The sequence below is a fragment of the Miniopterus schreibersii genome (assembly GCF_964146895.1).
Source record: "Miniopterus schreibersii genome assembly, chromosome: 14".
NCBI lineage: Eukaryota > Metazoa > Chordata > Mammalia > Chiroptera > Miniopteridae > Miniopterus > Miniopterus schreibersii.
The window spans coordinates 53,810,077-53,826,334 of record NC_138114.1 but is presented as its reverse complement, the minus strand read 5'-3'; the positions used below and the strand labels follow the sequence as shown (position 1 = coordinate 53,826,334).

The following is a 16,258-nucleotide window of genomic DNA, read 5'->3' as shown; positions in this document are numbered from 1 at the left end:
CAGGGTGTTCATCGGAACCCCCCCCCCCCGCTCCCCGAGGCACAGCCAGTGAGGACGAGGGCGGCCCGATTGCACTTGGACACGCGTTTCCGTATCAGACGCCCTTTCAAACCCGCCGGCTTGACAGAGGCCCGCTCAAGGACGCCACCTCTCAAATTAGAGCCCGGAGGGCACCCCTTTGAAAAGGTTGATCTTAACGAGCTCGGGCATCTCAAACTTACGTCCGGACGGGAAACGAAAGCCTCTAAAAACGGTGTCCTGACATTTTCCAAAGTCCGTGTAACTTCAGAGATCGCAGTGAGGTGGGAGGCTCAGGGGAACTGAGTTGTTATCCAGGAAGCAAAATGTGGCCCAATTAGAAAGACCGTAAGTGCTCAGGCCGAGCGACTTCCAGGGAAATCGAAGGGAGCGCGCTCTCGACGGCTGCAGCCCGCGCAGCTCGCGTCGGCCCTTAGGGGACCTTCCCCGGCCTTTCCCCTTCGTATGCATGCAGAGCTGGCCCCACAGGGACCACCTGAGCCCTAGAGCGGGGGAGGGAGCTCCGTATGCCGTGGGAGGAACAGCCCCACGGCCAAGGCATCCGCTGAGATAGGCACCCCGAACTGGAAGGATCTGGGGGGCCGGCACCCACCGTCGGCTCGCGCTCCTCAGCCCACAGCCCAGCCACCGTTATCCTAGGTCAGCGCCGAACACCCACGGCTCCCCAAAGGAACCCCACTCTCGCTTCCACGTGATAACCCTCCACAGGTCACCTCGAAGCCGGATTCTGTTTGGCCCAAAGGGCCACCCTCCTCCAAGACACAGGCGGGGGTCACCTTTCGCAGCCACCCCACCCCAGGGGCGCGGACTGAGTCTGCAGGGCTCCTTCTAGCACATTTCCTTCCGCACTTACCCTGTTTATGTTTTGTTAACCCCAGCACAGGACTTCACATTCAGCCCCATTAAATCGCATCTTGTTAGTTCTGGCCCATTGATCAAACTCCCGGAATCTCCATAATTCAGAGCCCACCGCGTGGAGCGCAGTCACCCCCCTCAGCCCTGCGTTGCCGGGAAGCGTGATGGGTGCACCTACTACGTCGTCACAGAGATGACTGGCCAGCCTGTGGGCCAGGACGAGGCCTGTGCACAGCCCCACGGCCACGGACAGCCATCCGGGGCCGGTCGCGGGACGCCGCGTGGGTCGCCAGGACCGGCGGACGAGCATCGTCTGGGCGGTTACGCAGCCAACGACGAATCCCCCCGTGCTCCCTGCTGCATCTCCCCACCTCCCTACCCGGCAGCACCATACGCCGAGAGATGCTGCCAAATAAATGCCTCCCCGATATTCTTGCCCACATGCGAGAAATGTAAAATGCCCCCTCTGCTACCGGCTGGGTGACTACTAACTAGAGTTGCCCCTAACGAGTTGTCTGGAATTACTCCAGACAGAACAAAAGTCAAGGCCAAGGTTCTAGCTCAGAGGCACCCTAAATATAAACTCAGCGGGCTGGGGGCCTCCCAGGCAACTGCCTCCCACCTCTGGAAAAGGGAAAGCTCTGCGGGTGAGGGGGGGCGACCTATGGTCATCGCTTTCAATCACCCTCACCGGGAAAAACGGGGGTCGGAGCTGGCCGCCCGCGCAGTGAAGCGTCGTGACCAGAGAGGCAGGCGGCCTGCACCTGCCCGGGGCCGGGCCTGCGCGTCCACAGGGACCGGGGGTTATGGAGGTTACGAAGCGGCCCTACAGCTCCGCGCAGAAAAATGCTTCTCCCGGGAAGCCTCGGGTTTCTTTAAACATTCAATTACCGCTCTGCAAACAGGTTCTGAGGAGCAGCGTCTGCTCTCTGCACACACTAGGGATGCTAGGAGGCAAACAAGCGGGTTCCCTGGAACGGCTACTGGGTGCGAATTCAGCGCCGCTCCATGGAGAGGTGGCTACAGGGAGAGGCTGGGGGCGGTCCCCGAGCTGGACGGGCCGGCACCCAGGATTAGGGCATGGGGACCACCTTTATTTCGGTTGTGATTTCTAAGCAGGTTTTTCACTAAAACAGATTTCTGGGTATCTGAAGCCCCGATCGTCAATGGGTAGAGCTTTCCAGCCCTTTCAGAGATGCCTGAGGCCTCCCTAGAACCCAGGGTTTCCTGCTCACGAGTAATAAGTACTCATTCATTCCTCTTTCAACACTTTTTCAGCAGCTTTTTTCCTTCAATATAAAAAATTCTCCTGATTTTAATAGCAATAGTTTCTTACTGTAAAACATGAAGACTATCAGGAAAGCAAATGTCTTCCACAATCTTCCTACTCAGAAACAGATGCACCGGCATATAAGTTAAAAATATTACGTGACGTGCTGTTTATAACAAGATCTCCACCATCCCTCTTAATTGCTGTGTCCCACTCTATCCCATAGCTGGCCCATCGTTTATTTGATCAAACTCCCACTGATGAACTTTAGGTAGAACATTCTGCAATGAGCCTCCTCGCACACAGCCGCCTCCCGGCCGCGGGCACCACCCGGGCGCAGCCGCTTGCCTCCGGCGGGCCGGCTCCCTCCCGCGGAAACGACTCTCACCGCACACGCACCTTGGGGGCTTGTAGCTTCAGTTGGAAAAATTCTCTCATTGGGTGTATTTGGCCAAAGACCGTGCGGATTAAAAACTCTATCTTAGGCTAGATCATCGATTCCCTTCTGCGTCTGACAGCATTCGAGATGCTGCCCGAAACTCTGTTTTAAGACCCAGTCCCGAGGAAAGCCGAAAGCGCGCTGCTTGCGGCTCACAAAAGCCCAGCGGCGAGGCGTCAACACGCGAGAAATACGAAGACAGGTTTTTGTGACTTGACGCGTCTGCCAGAACTCGTTCCAGAGAAACTGTCGTTTCAGCAGCGAAACGGAAACAAACACTAGAAGCTCCAGCATCTCGCGGGCGGGCGGGCGAGGGGTGGAGGCCGCGCCGTCGGGAGGGAGGACAGCAGGACCGGGGAGCCCCGTCCGCAGCCTTCAGTGCGGGTTCCTTCCCAGGCGAGCTCGGCCTTCCTGACACCCATCAAGCAGAACGGCGAGGGCCCCCGGGATCCGAGGGACCCGCGGGGACGCCACACGGTGCGAGGGATTCCCAGGAGGCGAGTGGCTTTCACTTATGGGCGAAGCAGACAGCGTTCGACCGGGAAGGCGCACAGGGTACGTAACAGAACCCATGTGCCCCAGAGAAGGGTGTAATACCTTTTTCTGGAGATGAATATAATTTTCTTAAAAAAGGGGTCACATTTTTAAACAAAAGGGTACAATAAACATACCGTTGGAGACAAACTCGGAAAGATAAAATAAACTCTGGGTATTTCTCAGGGAGAAAAGAATTTCTACCCACTGGAAGCTGTTTCTCTCTCTGTAACCCAGGAATTGCCGACAGTCAGCTAGTTTGGGAACGCGGTCATGTGCACAGAAGGCGGAGGGGGGGAAACGCCGCCCCTCAAACACCAGGCTCTTCCCAGCAGAGCTGGAGAAAACCTGCTGAGGCATAAAGCTCCTCTGCAGAGTGACAGCACTTTTAACTTTTCCCCTGGACGGCTGCTGGACGTTAACTCCAGCCCCGAGCCCCAGCCTGCCTGCGCCTCCGCGCCTCGGCCCGGGTCCCGAAAGGCCCCTGCGGCCCGGCCATGGGAGCGCGCCCGTCGTGGGCCGAGCAGGGACGGCCACACTCACTCATTTCTTTCCAGGTGGACGGTCAGCTCCTGGCCCCCCAGTTGCATCCGAAACGTCAGCTCTTCCGGGTGAATCTGAAAGACAAACGAGAAAAGCCAGCCGGTGATCATCGCGCTTTCACTCGCCAGGACTGGAATCTGCTCCGCGGGCGGATTCCAAGGACAAAGAGGAAACTAATGTTCTCTGGGGACGTTGCGGGGACCCAGCGGAGGAGACCAGGCGCCGGGACGAGCCTGGAAAACGGGCCACCCTGCTGAGCCCTGACGACCTGTGGCCCTGCCTGGGCCTCCTTCCCTTGGGCCACGCGCCCTGAGGGCCCTGGGCAGGACCCTCTGCTCAGAGGCCGCCGCCCTCGCGAGCGGGGCAACCGTGGGCCTGGCGGCTTCTCCGCGGTTTCTAACATCCCGCACGCGATGGTTCCCGCCAACTCCAGTCAAGGCACTTGCTTACAACGCAGAGTTTCAGCCACACGGATTGAACTGACCACACGCTACTATGTTTTAAGAGAAACTGGAAAACAAAGAGATTGTAGATTCCAATATCTTCCAACGATAAAATAATTAGCTGAAATGAAACAAAATTTAAACAAAAACCACAACTGAAGGCCACTGGAGTCCTGAGAAAACGTTCACACGGGCGTTAACTACGCTGGGGGGACTGGGGTGGAATCGCAAGGGGCGGAACGCCGCTCGTTTTATTTGGGGGGCAGCCCTTTGACATCTTTTTGTAGTTTCCTGTGTTTAATGTGGCAGCCATTAGCCACATGCGGCCATTTAAACTTAAATTAATTAAAATCAGGTAAAATTTTAAAATTGGTTCAGCATCCGCACCAGACACATTTCAAGACTCAACAGCAGCGACCGGTGGCTACACCGCGGACGGAGACCGTCCCACCTTCCCAGGAAGCTCGCCGGGATTCCCACCTTCATCCGGCACCTCAGAGTCAGGCCCGAGGCCTGCGCCGCCCAACTGCCGCCTGAGGAACAGGCTGTCAGATATTGGTGCCCAAAGCATTTGTGCCTTTTTTATTGCTTTAAGAAGGCACTTCTCAATTTTAATTGATGGGTGATGTTATTTTTTAAGAAATTCTTTAAGCTTGAGAGTTAAACTGGTGAATTCCTACGCACATGCCATGCTTATATATTTTTTTTCTTGGTTTAAACAGACCTTGTTTTTTATAAATTTATTCTGGCAAATGGCTAAACCTTTAGCGATCTGGCGAAAACCACAGTTCTAAATTGATATTCAGGGTGTCCCCCAAAATGCATACACACTGTAACAGCCATAGCTCAATGTTGCAAATGAAATGCATTCTAATAAACACTATAAACACTGCCTTTATAATTATTCAAAGGGTGTGTATATATTTTTTGGGACACCCTATATTTTGACGTTTTCTGGTGCTCATAGAAATCGTGTGGATTTCTGAGTGTTTATTGAAGTGTAAAAATTCCTATTCCTACCCCATGCAACGTTGAGCACATCGCCTGTGTGGGTGTTAACAGTGTGCAAGAGTGTCTCTAAGGTGCGTTTGCTTTGGAGTCTGTCACGGGGACTTCCACCTAAATTGGCTTGTACCTTCTGACACTTGGATTTCATTACAAACACAAAGAATGTTCTCTCCAGGGCTTGCAACTTATACTCATTAATTATATCTTAGAAAAACAAGATATTAACTATGTTTGTAATGACACATATTAGGACAAAATATTAGGACAAAAATACATGTCATTATTCTGTCAAGATGCACCCAGCATATGTGTGTGTGTATATGCACATTTGCATTTTGCATATGTCTGTGTAAATGATTTAATTATAAATCATGTTTGTCTAAGATAGGGACACACATCACTATTTTAAAGAGAAATCCTGACAATCGTGTTTGTGAATAAAAGTAAGATTTTGCAGTACCCGTTCATTCCCCCAAAGAAGTGAGCCAGTTTAAACATGAGCATTTGCACTAATTCCACGGAAAGCCCCTGCAGGAGCTGTTCGACATTTCAATGTCAACATTTTCAAAGGAATGCTTTTCCCCAGAGACGCAAAGGATCTTGATCTGTACATTTTAGTTGAGATCTGCATGGCACCGGAGGGATCGATGAAGGAGAACAGACAGCTGTTTTAATTCAAAGGCACTGATTTTCGATTTCTTAGTTTAAAAGCATGTATCCACTCCATTTCCTTTGATTTTTATACATGGGAGATAACGGACCAGTGCTGGTTAAATACAGCAATCCTTATCTTTAAAACGATGCATTGATTACCCCGATGGGACTGGGTCTTCTATTGAATGCTTAAAGTACTGCATTTGCGCAATAAATCAATTAAATGCTCACCAATAAGCCAGAAATGTTCTGGCAGTCATAATTCTATATCTCAAATTGGGATTTATGTGAAATGCGTAAGTACAATTTTAAAAACAACAATAAAATAATCATCAGGGTACCTGCCACCCAGCTGGAAAGTCAAACTATTACCCAAATCTTAGAAGCCCCATGTCCCAGTTGGCCCGGGCTTCCACAACAAAGTGCCACCGACTGGGTGGCTTAACCAACAGGAATGTATTTCCTCACAGTTCTGGAAGCCAGAAGGCCACGCCCAAGGTCTGGTCCTTGTGAGGCCTCTCCCTGAAGTGCCTCCCAGAGGGAGCTCGGGACTTAGGTCCCCAGGTGCCCTGTGCTCTCTGAGTCTCCCACAGCCACCGGGCCAGCGCATCCTACTTAACGAGAGGTGGAAACAGACGTTACAAAAGTGATTCACTGACCAGTGGTGTTTCCTCCTCTGCGTTATCTATGTTGGCTGCCCTCCTTCAATCTGTGTAATTGGGAGCTCACCCAAACTTGAATTTAAATTATTTCACCCATCACAGGTACAAAATATCTCCGGTCAATCAATGGAGCCTTCCATGGATGCTACATTGTTTTTTCTCTGATGGATGAAGTGATACACAGTATCATCGCCTTGCCGTTTCTATGCCCTTAAAGAGCAGCCAAGCTTCAATGACTTAGGGAAATCGGAACCTGACCGTGAAATTGAAATAAGGTGGCAGTGAGTCAGCATGAAGTTGAAACAAGGTGGCAGTGAGTCAGCAGAAGGGAATTTACATTTTTAAAAAAACGTGGGGTCAACAGCCAAGTCCTCTCCCATCACGACCCTTTCAAAGACAACGTCAGTGCTGAGCCAAAGCCGTTCATCTCAGCGTCGAGCCTGGAAGCTCCCAGGGATCTAATTTTTCAAGCAGGACGACACTAAAATATTGCATTTGGGGGACGCTAGACTAGCCGGATCCCTCTCCAGCACTAAATAAACGCTGCGGACTGCAGCCCTGGCGTTCACGGGGCACGAGGGAGTCATTTATGGCTGAGAATATTTAGAGGTGATCTTGATTACCCCTTTAATATCCGTGGGCTAGTTCCACAGCCGGGGAGGGACGCGCACCGTGGAATCGGGAAAGGGGGAAATTCACTTAACTGCAGGATGACACAGTGAGGAATGAAGGGGCTGCAGAACCATAACGGGTGTCCCCGGCTTGGGCCTTTAAGTTGTCACACAAATGACAGTGACGTTATCCATGAGTTACTGATAATTTTTTTCTGATGGAAATTGGCATTGGCAGGCACGGATTTCCAGGCCACCCCTCCCTTCCCCCACCTCTGGTGCTCTCAGTTCCAGTCCTTCATCCCGTCGCTGCTGAGAGGGTCACGGGTGCTTGCACGCGCAGAAACATCTCAGGTGTTCACTAGCTCACTATCGCTACGGCCAGAGCACCCTAGAGCCGTGTCTATCCCTCGGAATAGCGCCCGTCTCCCCGTCGGCCGGCATCTGTAGGCCATAGGGTTCCAGTGCCTTGTGCTGCGTCTAAGGACACGGGCCGATTCTGAGGCAGACACAGTGCCCTGTCCCCTCCTGGGGCTCTAGGGTGACACGTCACCTAACAGAAAACCCAGCCTTTCCCGAGCATCTTGCATCAGGAAACCCTTAGGCGAGAGATCGTCACAGCCTGGCCGGCGGATGCTGCCACTCGGGCCGTGGGACAAACTGCCTGCCCGTCCTTTAGCTCTGCTGGGCCTCAGTTTTCTCACCAGGAAAATGGGGACAATAATACTTGTCCCGTCTATCCGTGTGGTTGGCAGAATAATGGGCCCCCAAAGAGATTCTGCCCTGAGCTTCAGGAACCTGTGACTATGTTAGCTTATTTGGAAGAAGGGACAGGGCCTGTGTGACTAAGCGCAAAGCTGGGAAGATTATCCTGGAGCCCAAAGTCATCGCGCGGGTCCTTTGACTCTGCGCCTTTGCAGGGTGAAATATTTTGAATTTATTTGTGAAACGTGCAACCTTCCATTTCTTACGATGTCAGCACACAGCAGCCTGCAGCTGGAAGAATCTCACTGGGATTTCCAACCATTTAATGCTCCACATCACGCACAGCTGCTGTCCTCTCGCCCTGGCCAAGAGCCGGGGTCAAGGTCAAAGGGAAGCTCCAAGGTGGCCGGGAAGTAAGGGAGGCCGCTTCCCCTGCCCTCCACCTGCCCATCCGCCGGGCGCGCGGGGCAGGGAGCGGTGCTGACGCCAGCGATGGGCTCTGCTGCGTCCACGACCAAACTCCCAAATTCAGCACCTCCGGGCTCGGAGCTGCCCCTCGGCCCTGGCAGCAACCTCTGCATGTGCCCGAATCACAGTATAACACTCGGAGGGAAAAGCCTTTCTGCAGAGCAGGGACGACCGCATGTCTCTGTGTAACTGACGGTGAAGGCGCACTTTCAGAGCTCAGGACACCTCAGCGTTTCGCTACTGGCATAAGACTCCAGCTTCACTTCTTGGGGAAATTATTAGCAAAGACCCTCATGTTTTTATTAGTAGGAAACCCCATAAAATTTTAACAGAAAAACAAAAATAACCTTGAAAACCCTGATGTTAAGAGTGCACATATAATTATTTTCACACGTGCACAGATCCAGTGTTGCTCACATACAAACGTTGCTAGAATATTCCATGAGCTTCCCCAACCATGTCCTGATGAAAAAGACCAACTTCTGAGACGGCCCGAAGGTTTCTGTCCATAGGACTTTGCGATTTGTCCGCTTAGTAAAACCAAATATTCGAAACAAGCAACAAGTTCAATGGGTAGGTTGAAACCAGGAGTTAGCAACCCCAGATGATTCTGTCCCCGGGGGACATGTGAGACCTTTTTAATTCTCAGGCCTCGGTGAGGGGGGCTACTGGCGTCTAGAGGCAGGGACCAGGGATGCTGCTGAACACCCGCCGGTGCAGAGGATGGCACCCACCGGTCCCAGCAAAGAACTGTCCAGTCCAAAATGTGAGCCATCGCACAGCTCAGAACCCTGGTTTTAAATTTCTCTTCGTGAATAGCTGCATTTATCCAGATGGTCTGTAACTTAGTAAGTACTAACAACCCACTGGCTTACAGATAGCACTCTTCCTTGTGATTTCATTTATTTATGCAAACAGATGTATTATGTATTTTTAAGACCACCTCTGAATGGAGGAAAGCTTGCCAGAGGAGCGCTACACTCGGCCCGCGTCAGTGCGAACGGCGTTTTGCTCGGTCCCAGGGGTGATGGTCACTGGAAAGTAGATTAATGGGTGTTTAATCCGGGGGCTTTTCTGGAAGAAACAGGTCTTCAGTTCGCACTTAAAAGAAAACCAAGGCATGCTGGTGGGAGGAAAGGACTTTTGTGTTCCTGAGTCAAATGTGCAAAACTTGGATATGGGCAGAAAGAACGTGGGGGTGGGAATGGGGGGCTACAGTGGAGGGGGGGGTGTATGTTCATGTGGGATCAAGGCTTGTGGGGTGTGGCCAGTTGGCAGGAAGATTTGAGGACCAGCATCAAACATACGCACTAAATCCTGAGCAATGGAAAGGCAGGGCCGTTGCGAGTCCACTGAGAAATGCTTTGAAGAGACCACATCGGTCCCCTCTCCTCTCCTCTTGTCCAAGTGGGCGACATCGCTCCCCGAAAACTCCCTCTGTCTTGCCTGGTTCCACAGCGTGCTTCGACACCCTGCCTCCTTAATCCTGGTTTCTAGCCTGTGGCCGGGCCTAATCACTTACTCATGTTCAATGTTGAGAAACATATATGGGTAGCATGTGTCACGACCTTGGGACAGCTTGAGCCACTTAAGAAGAAGTTCGAGTCCAAATAGTGTGCAAAACATCCTGGCCTTATCTAAACTCGACATTCTCCGGGGGAGCAGCAATCTGTAGCGTGTCTTCCAGAGGGTTGCTCAGGGCCATCCAATTTGGATGCTTAAATCAAATAATCATCTGGCTTAATTCTCTCATGGCCCCTCACCGCCACCCCCGTGCTTTTATCATTCCAAGCGGCTCACTCTGCTCCACACGCTTGTGCCTGCGCCAGACTCTGCGAGTTCCCCAGCCTCCCGACCGCCTTCCTGGGCGACGGGCTCAGGCGAAACCCTCGCGAGCTTGCTGATGTGACCACAGATGTGCTCCTGGATCAGGGGCCCTTTTGCATGTGATCGCGTGGATTTGGACGGAAAACGGAAAGTCAGCATTTTTTCAGAAAGTAATTGGTCTTTTATGATACTTTGAAAATGATAAATGCCTTTTAGCAAAAAAAACAGAAATTATGATCATGGGAAAGAAGGCACATCGACGGGAGGAACTCACCCTTGCATGAGGACACTGGGGACGAATACAGGACAGTGGATGGGGTCCTAAGAGATTGAAATGGTCTCTATCCATTTAAAATAAAAGCACAGCTGTCTCCTGTCCAGAGCCAGTTTGTACTCAGTTTTTTTGTGGGGGTTTTTTGTTTTGTTTTGGTTAATCTTCACCTGGGATATTATTTCCATTGATTTTTAGAGAGAGTGGAAGGGAGCGGGAGGGGGAGAGAGAGGGAGGGAGAGAAACATCGATGTGAGGGACACACATCGATCGATTGTCTCCCACACGCACCCCGACAGAGGCCAGGGATCCAACCTGCAACCCAGGATTCAAACCCACGACCGCTGAGTGCTCGGGCCGACGCTCTAACCACCGAGTGACACCAGCCAGGCCAGGGCCGTACTCAGTTGCTTTTACAAAGGAACCACGAACACAGAGGGTCCTCTGTTACACTAAATTGTCAGTCACCGCTGAAAATTAACTTTCGGACAGAAACAGAAAGGTTTTTGAAATAGGCCGTCCACGCCATTACCAAAGGACGCGTCCTTCCAGAACCGCAGAGGCCTGAACCGTGTGGGTTTTGAGTCCCAACACAGTGAAACACTCATCAGGTCCGATTTCCACCCGGTGAGCACAGCGGCTGAGACGCCAGGAGTGGCCTGCGCAGAGAGGAGGGAAGTGGGCACGCGGCTCTGGAACGGGCTGGGCACTGAGGAAACGAGAAGCCAAGGGAGGGGCACGGCGGGAGCCGGGCGCTGGGGGGACCCGGCGCCTGGGTGGAAGCGAGGGAGTGGGAGAGAGGACCCATCCGATAAGGTCTCACGTGGGCACGTGCACATTTTCACATACATAGAATTAGAGTTTCCACCAGCGCAACGTGACCCGCTGCTGTTCGGGACACAGATGCTCCCTCTCACGCCGGCTGGTCGGGTCCCCCTGCACCGTGAGCTTCTCCTCCATTGGTATTTCCAGCTGCTCGGGCTAAACTCCGCGTCGCCGATGCGGCAACAGCTGCGGTCACTGCTGCGGTCACTCGCAGGAAGAGCACAGACGCTCACCTGGCGTCTCCGAGCGAAGCTGTCGTCTTCCGTTTCGCCGAGCTGGCCTTTCCCGGTGAGGGGGAGAGGTAAACGGCTGAGGAAACCTCACTAAAAAGAGCAATGTCTCAGCCCGCACGGGGCTCCCCGGCCATTTCCCGAGACAGGTCAGTAAGCGGCTTCCTACACAGAGAAGACTCACCAACAGCACTTTCCCCCCAAGGACCTCGCTCGGGGCGATGGGGAAGGTCTTACCCCCGTCTTAGCTCTCGGGAATTTTTTGGAGGCGAGGTATTATGCTTTGAGCAAAACCAGGGAACATGATGACAGGAAATTATTTCTGCACAACAGGCAAACAAGCAATGTGTTTGGACCCTGGCCCACCCACGCCCATGCTGAGACAGCCGAGGCGTGCACGGCCCGGCCTCACCCAGGCTGGCTCGGGCTCCCAGGTCACCGCAGGGCAAGGCCTCACCCGCTTCTTCTGCCTGTGAACCCCCGTCGCCCGAACACCTCAAAGTGGCTGGTTCAAGGAAGGGTGAAGATTGTAGGCTGAAGGAATGTCTACGACTTCCCACCGTGGTCGAATATTATTTGACAGCAGATGATGCATAAGTGAAGAAGCATATTGTGAATTCCACAGCCTTTCCCAACCTGGCTTGCTCCAGAGATGAAGCTGTCATGCCTGAAGGCATCCATTATGCAGCAGGAATGAACTTCCTTCGAATGCATTTATGTTTATGTGGTGCTGGTTATGCGTCCTTCTTGGGGGAATTGAGAAAATACGCAGTCAAATCATTTTTTGACTCTGTGGTTTAGATGAGAAACCTGACAAAGGCTAAGCCTCATCCACACACACCCGTCAGTCCATTAATCAACCAAACAATGAAGGCAAAGAGAAAACAGTGTAGAAAAACAGAACGCTTAAAAAAACACCAACCTCTACATGAATCCAAAACCAAGCAGGAAAATGAACATAAAAACAGCCAGAAAAGCAGAAAATAAAAGGCAACCGCTTCAATAAAGCTAACCATACCTATAGTTACATTAAACATTAATGGTCTAAACACTCCAAATTAACGGCAGAGATGGTCGGACTGTGTGAAAAGGCAAGAAACACAGTATTCATGCACGTAGCATTTTCAACAGAGTATAAAAGTAAACTTCTACACAGTTGCTGTTCGAATTTAACTGGAGTTTTAAGTAAGAGGTGTTCTGACTACTTTGTTCAAATCCTGGTTTTCTATCTGAGGCAATGCCCTCAAAATAAATCGTAGAAATTTAAAAATATTCGCTGCAAACCGGCCAGTGCCTGGTGCGCTTTGTAGTGGAGCACACGCGAGCATCTCATCTCAGACAAGAAGCCGTGTCACCCCGCAGTCAGCAACTGCAAATAACAGCTGTGACAGGCAGGAGTCCCTGTAATACTGCACCCATAGCTGAAGGTCAGTCTTACCCCTCGCCAGGCCGAGAGTGACGCGTGTGTCAGCTGTCACGAAGCTGCCTCGGGGATGGCCGGAGAGATGCCCTGGCACAGGAGAGCAGGCATCTGTCACTTTTGCCTGCTGGCCTTCCACTGTCCTCTCAGACAGCCCAGAACCCAGGGGTCTGTGGGGGTCAGTCCTTGTGATCATCCGTCCTTGATTCAGTCTTTGACCATCTCCTGTTCCCGGTGCCAAAGATGGACATGTGGCCAAGGCTTGGGCGGCCACTTATTCCATTCCTCCGAGCACAGGGATCACCTCAAATGTTGACAAATGGCCCAAACGAGTGTTCAGACACTCCATGGGAGGCCCCTGGTTTGCCTTGTTGAGAAACAGAACGTGTGCAGCTGGCCTGCAGAGGGGGGACAGGAGACTGCAGCTGCTGGCGGCTCTCTTGCTGCCACGAAGACCGGGCCTCGCCGCAGACGGAGTTTAGCGGAGAGGGGCCAGTTCTGAGGACACTGGATGAGTCGCCGGAGCCTGTCCTGTCCGAAGCCAGGAAATTACCCACGACTTTTCAGTTTTGTGATTTTTTAAAAAAATCCCTATTTAACACAAACAGGCTTTTGTTAGATTTCTGTCACTCGTAACCAAGAGTCAGTGCACTCGTTAGGTCATTCTCAATAACAGGCCATCATTCTCAGCCAGAGTCCATTCCCAAACGCGGCTGGCATGGGAGCTGGGTCCAGAGGGCAGAGATATCATTAAAGTGTCCCGACTGCCTTACGCGCAGTGGGAATCTGTGCTTAGAAACTGGCTGCATCACAACCCAAACGTGGACTTCAGGAAGCCACTCAGCTTTCAAGTGAGAAATTCACCTCTGGGGACTGGCAGGTAGAGAAAATGATGTAATATCCAGGCTGAGATGGTCCAAGACACTGGGCGGTTTCTAAGGCTGGGGGACGAGAGCCTGGACGGGGAAGGAGCTGGTGGAGAGTCAGGGAGGTGGGAGGAGGGAAGGTACGCCTGAGACCGGGAAATCCAGGCGCAGCAGCTGGGAGAGAGGGAACGAGGCCACCAACTGCAAATACCAAGGGGTTGAAGACCCCAGACGCTGAGACAAGGGCAAGGACTTTACTGAGGACCTTGCTGACCTTCCCTAACACTGTTCCAGGCACTTGACAGGGCCGCCAGGCTACAGGGCAAATCCACGGGGAAATCCACGGGGAAAAAGCCGACCGGGAGCAGTCAGCTGCCTCGGAGACGCCTGGCGGAGGTGGGGGCAGAGAGGCGGGCACATGGGACCTGGGAGTTCACTCTAAGGAACACAAATGCCAGGACACTGTCTTTGATTGTCAATCACCGGTTAGGACGCCAGTCTCGTTTTCAATACAACGATACTTCCTCAGTAAATAAACGCGTGAGGCTATAATGCAGAGCGGATGTGCTTAGTAAAACCACCAGGAGCTGCATCACGTCTCTTCCCAGAGAAGGGACCTAAACAGGAAACTGTGCCGCGATGAGAATAACAGGGTTTGCCCAGCAGCTGCAGGGAAAGGTCAGAAAGCGGGTCCTAAGAAGTGGAAGACAGGGTTCCCGCCTTTAGGGGGCGCCAGTCCGTGCCGAGTCCGGGCCGGATAACACCCCCAGGCGGGCTCCTGGAACATGAAGGCTCCACCTCCAGGGCCCTGGGGCCTCCCCACCTCCCCGGGCCGTGCGGCTCCGGCCGGGTGGGCTCCGAGCACAGCTCTAGGACCTGTTTTCTCTACTCAGGTGTCTGTCTCCTCTCCCGGCTGGAAACTCCAGGGGGACAGGGAGTATATTTTACTTGTCTTCATGGCAGAGAGTCTGCTGCAGAGCAGACAGTCAGAGCTAGCAGATTCAGAAAAAGAGGGGGGAAATGACGCCCAGTTAAACGTGGGATTCAAATTCAAATGCTGCACGGGGCACACTTTTCACTCAAAGCTATGGTTTGTCTGAGAGCCCGAGTTCCCTGGGCCTCCTGTGTCTCGGCCTCCCGGCCTCCGCCCGCGTTCGCAGAATGGGCGCAGGAGCGTAACCAGGGGCGGGGGGGGGCTGGGGAAGCGAGCTGGGGGAGGATAATTACTCCTTCGGGGCCCATTCTCCAAAAACAATAATTTTTATAAAAAGTAGCATATCGCCGAAGGTAGTACCTGGGCCTTGCGGAAAAGACCCTGAGAGGAAGCTGTGAGAAAAGTTAGGGGAAACCCATAGCAGGAGCACCGGCGGGGACCACAGGGTGAGTGGAGGGGGCAGTGCTGGGGCCTTCTGGACACACCCGCTCCCCCCCTCCGGCAGCTGGGTCCGGCCCCCTCCCACCCCCGATTCGCGGGCCCTGACGTTAGCAGCCGGCTGTGCCTCTGGATCAATGTGGCTGAATCCAGGCCGGGTCCTTCCTCAGCACAAAGACAGGAGGAGAAACGCTGTGTGCCGCTGGGTGGTCCTGACTGCGCGGCGGGGGGATCGGAGACTGTGGGTCGGTGGAGCCTGGGTGGTCAGGGAAGGCTTCAGGGAGGAGGCGGGCCTGTGGTGGGACTTTCTAGGGGGAGGAAAGTATAAACAGGCAGAAACCCTTCTGAGGTTCGAACTCTGGATTCTTTGTAATTAAACCTAAAAACGAAGCCAAACATGAGACCAAGGCCGTGGCCGGCTCCCCGAGACACTCCCTGTGTTTGCTGTCTCAGCCTTTCCCCTGAGGCAGCAACGAGCGGCTCTGGTCCTTTCAGCAGACAAGTCCCCTCGGCCGCGCTGGGATCAGCACAAGTTATCGCCCGTGAAAGAGGGAACGGCGTCCTCTCGTCGCGGGCCAGGCGAGGGGCTGCCAGCCGTCGCGGCTCGGCCTCCTTCGGACCCGCGTTTTCCCTGCCCCTCAGCGCTGACCCTTATTGCTTGTTTGCCTCCCTCTGAGGTGGGAAGCGAAGGCTCCCTGCTCAGGTGGAGGCGGGACTCGAGCCGCCGCTGGGCTTACGGACGTCAGTGGGGCCGCAGTCGCCGGGGGCTGGACCGAGAGTGGAAACGAGGGGCCAGGCGGGGCACTCACACGGCGGCCGCCCGGCGCTGCCCGGCGCGGGGGACGCGACGCTTTGCGTGGCTCTCGCCACAGGGCTGCTCACGGAGCTCCGTGGCTTGCAGCTGGCTTCCCCCAAAGGGGCAGATGCGAGAGGCCCAGGTAGAGAGGTCCCGCACTGACACTCGTGCCTTATTTTACGGGCGACACGGACCAACCCTGGCTCAGTGTGGGGCGTCAGAAGGCCGAGGGTCATCTGAGAAGCTGTTTATCACAAAACCAGCTTTAAAAGTTCTACTTAGAAAATTCAAAATATGCTAATTGGGAACGCAGTCTCCTACCCAGGAACGGAAAGACATGTTAAGATCTTACAAGGAATGGCCAGAGGCCCCGGGAGACCACATAACCGGAGGCAGAGCACACAGAGGCACCAACACCAT

The 16,258-nt window shown here is 53.3% G+C and overlaps 1 protein-coding gene across 5 annotated transcripts in view; it reads right to left on the bottom strand.

Annotated features, from left to right (window-relative positions):
- Window positions 1–16,258, bottom strand: part of ADAM12 (ADAM metallopeptidase domain 12) — a 177,612-nt gene that overhangs the window by 134,207 nt on the left and 27,147 nt on the right. For all 5 annotated transcript variants that reach the window (XR_014000260.1, XM_081158285.1, XM_081158287.1 and 2 more), the window contains one exon: window positions 3,681–3,754. Coding sequence is in view for 4 of the 5 variants with exons in the window: in XM_081158285.1 (XP_081014411.1) it covers window positions 3,681–3,754 (74 nt within the window). In the remaining variant the exon portion in view is untranslated. The remainder of the gene's footprint in view (window positions 1–3,680; window positions 3,755–16,258) is intronic.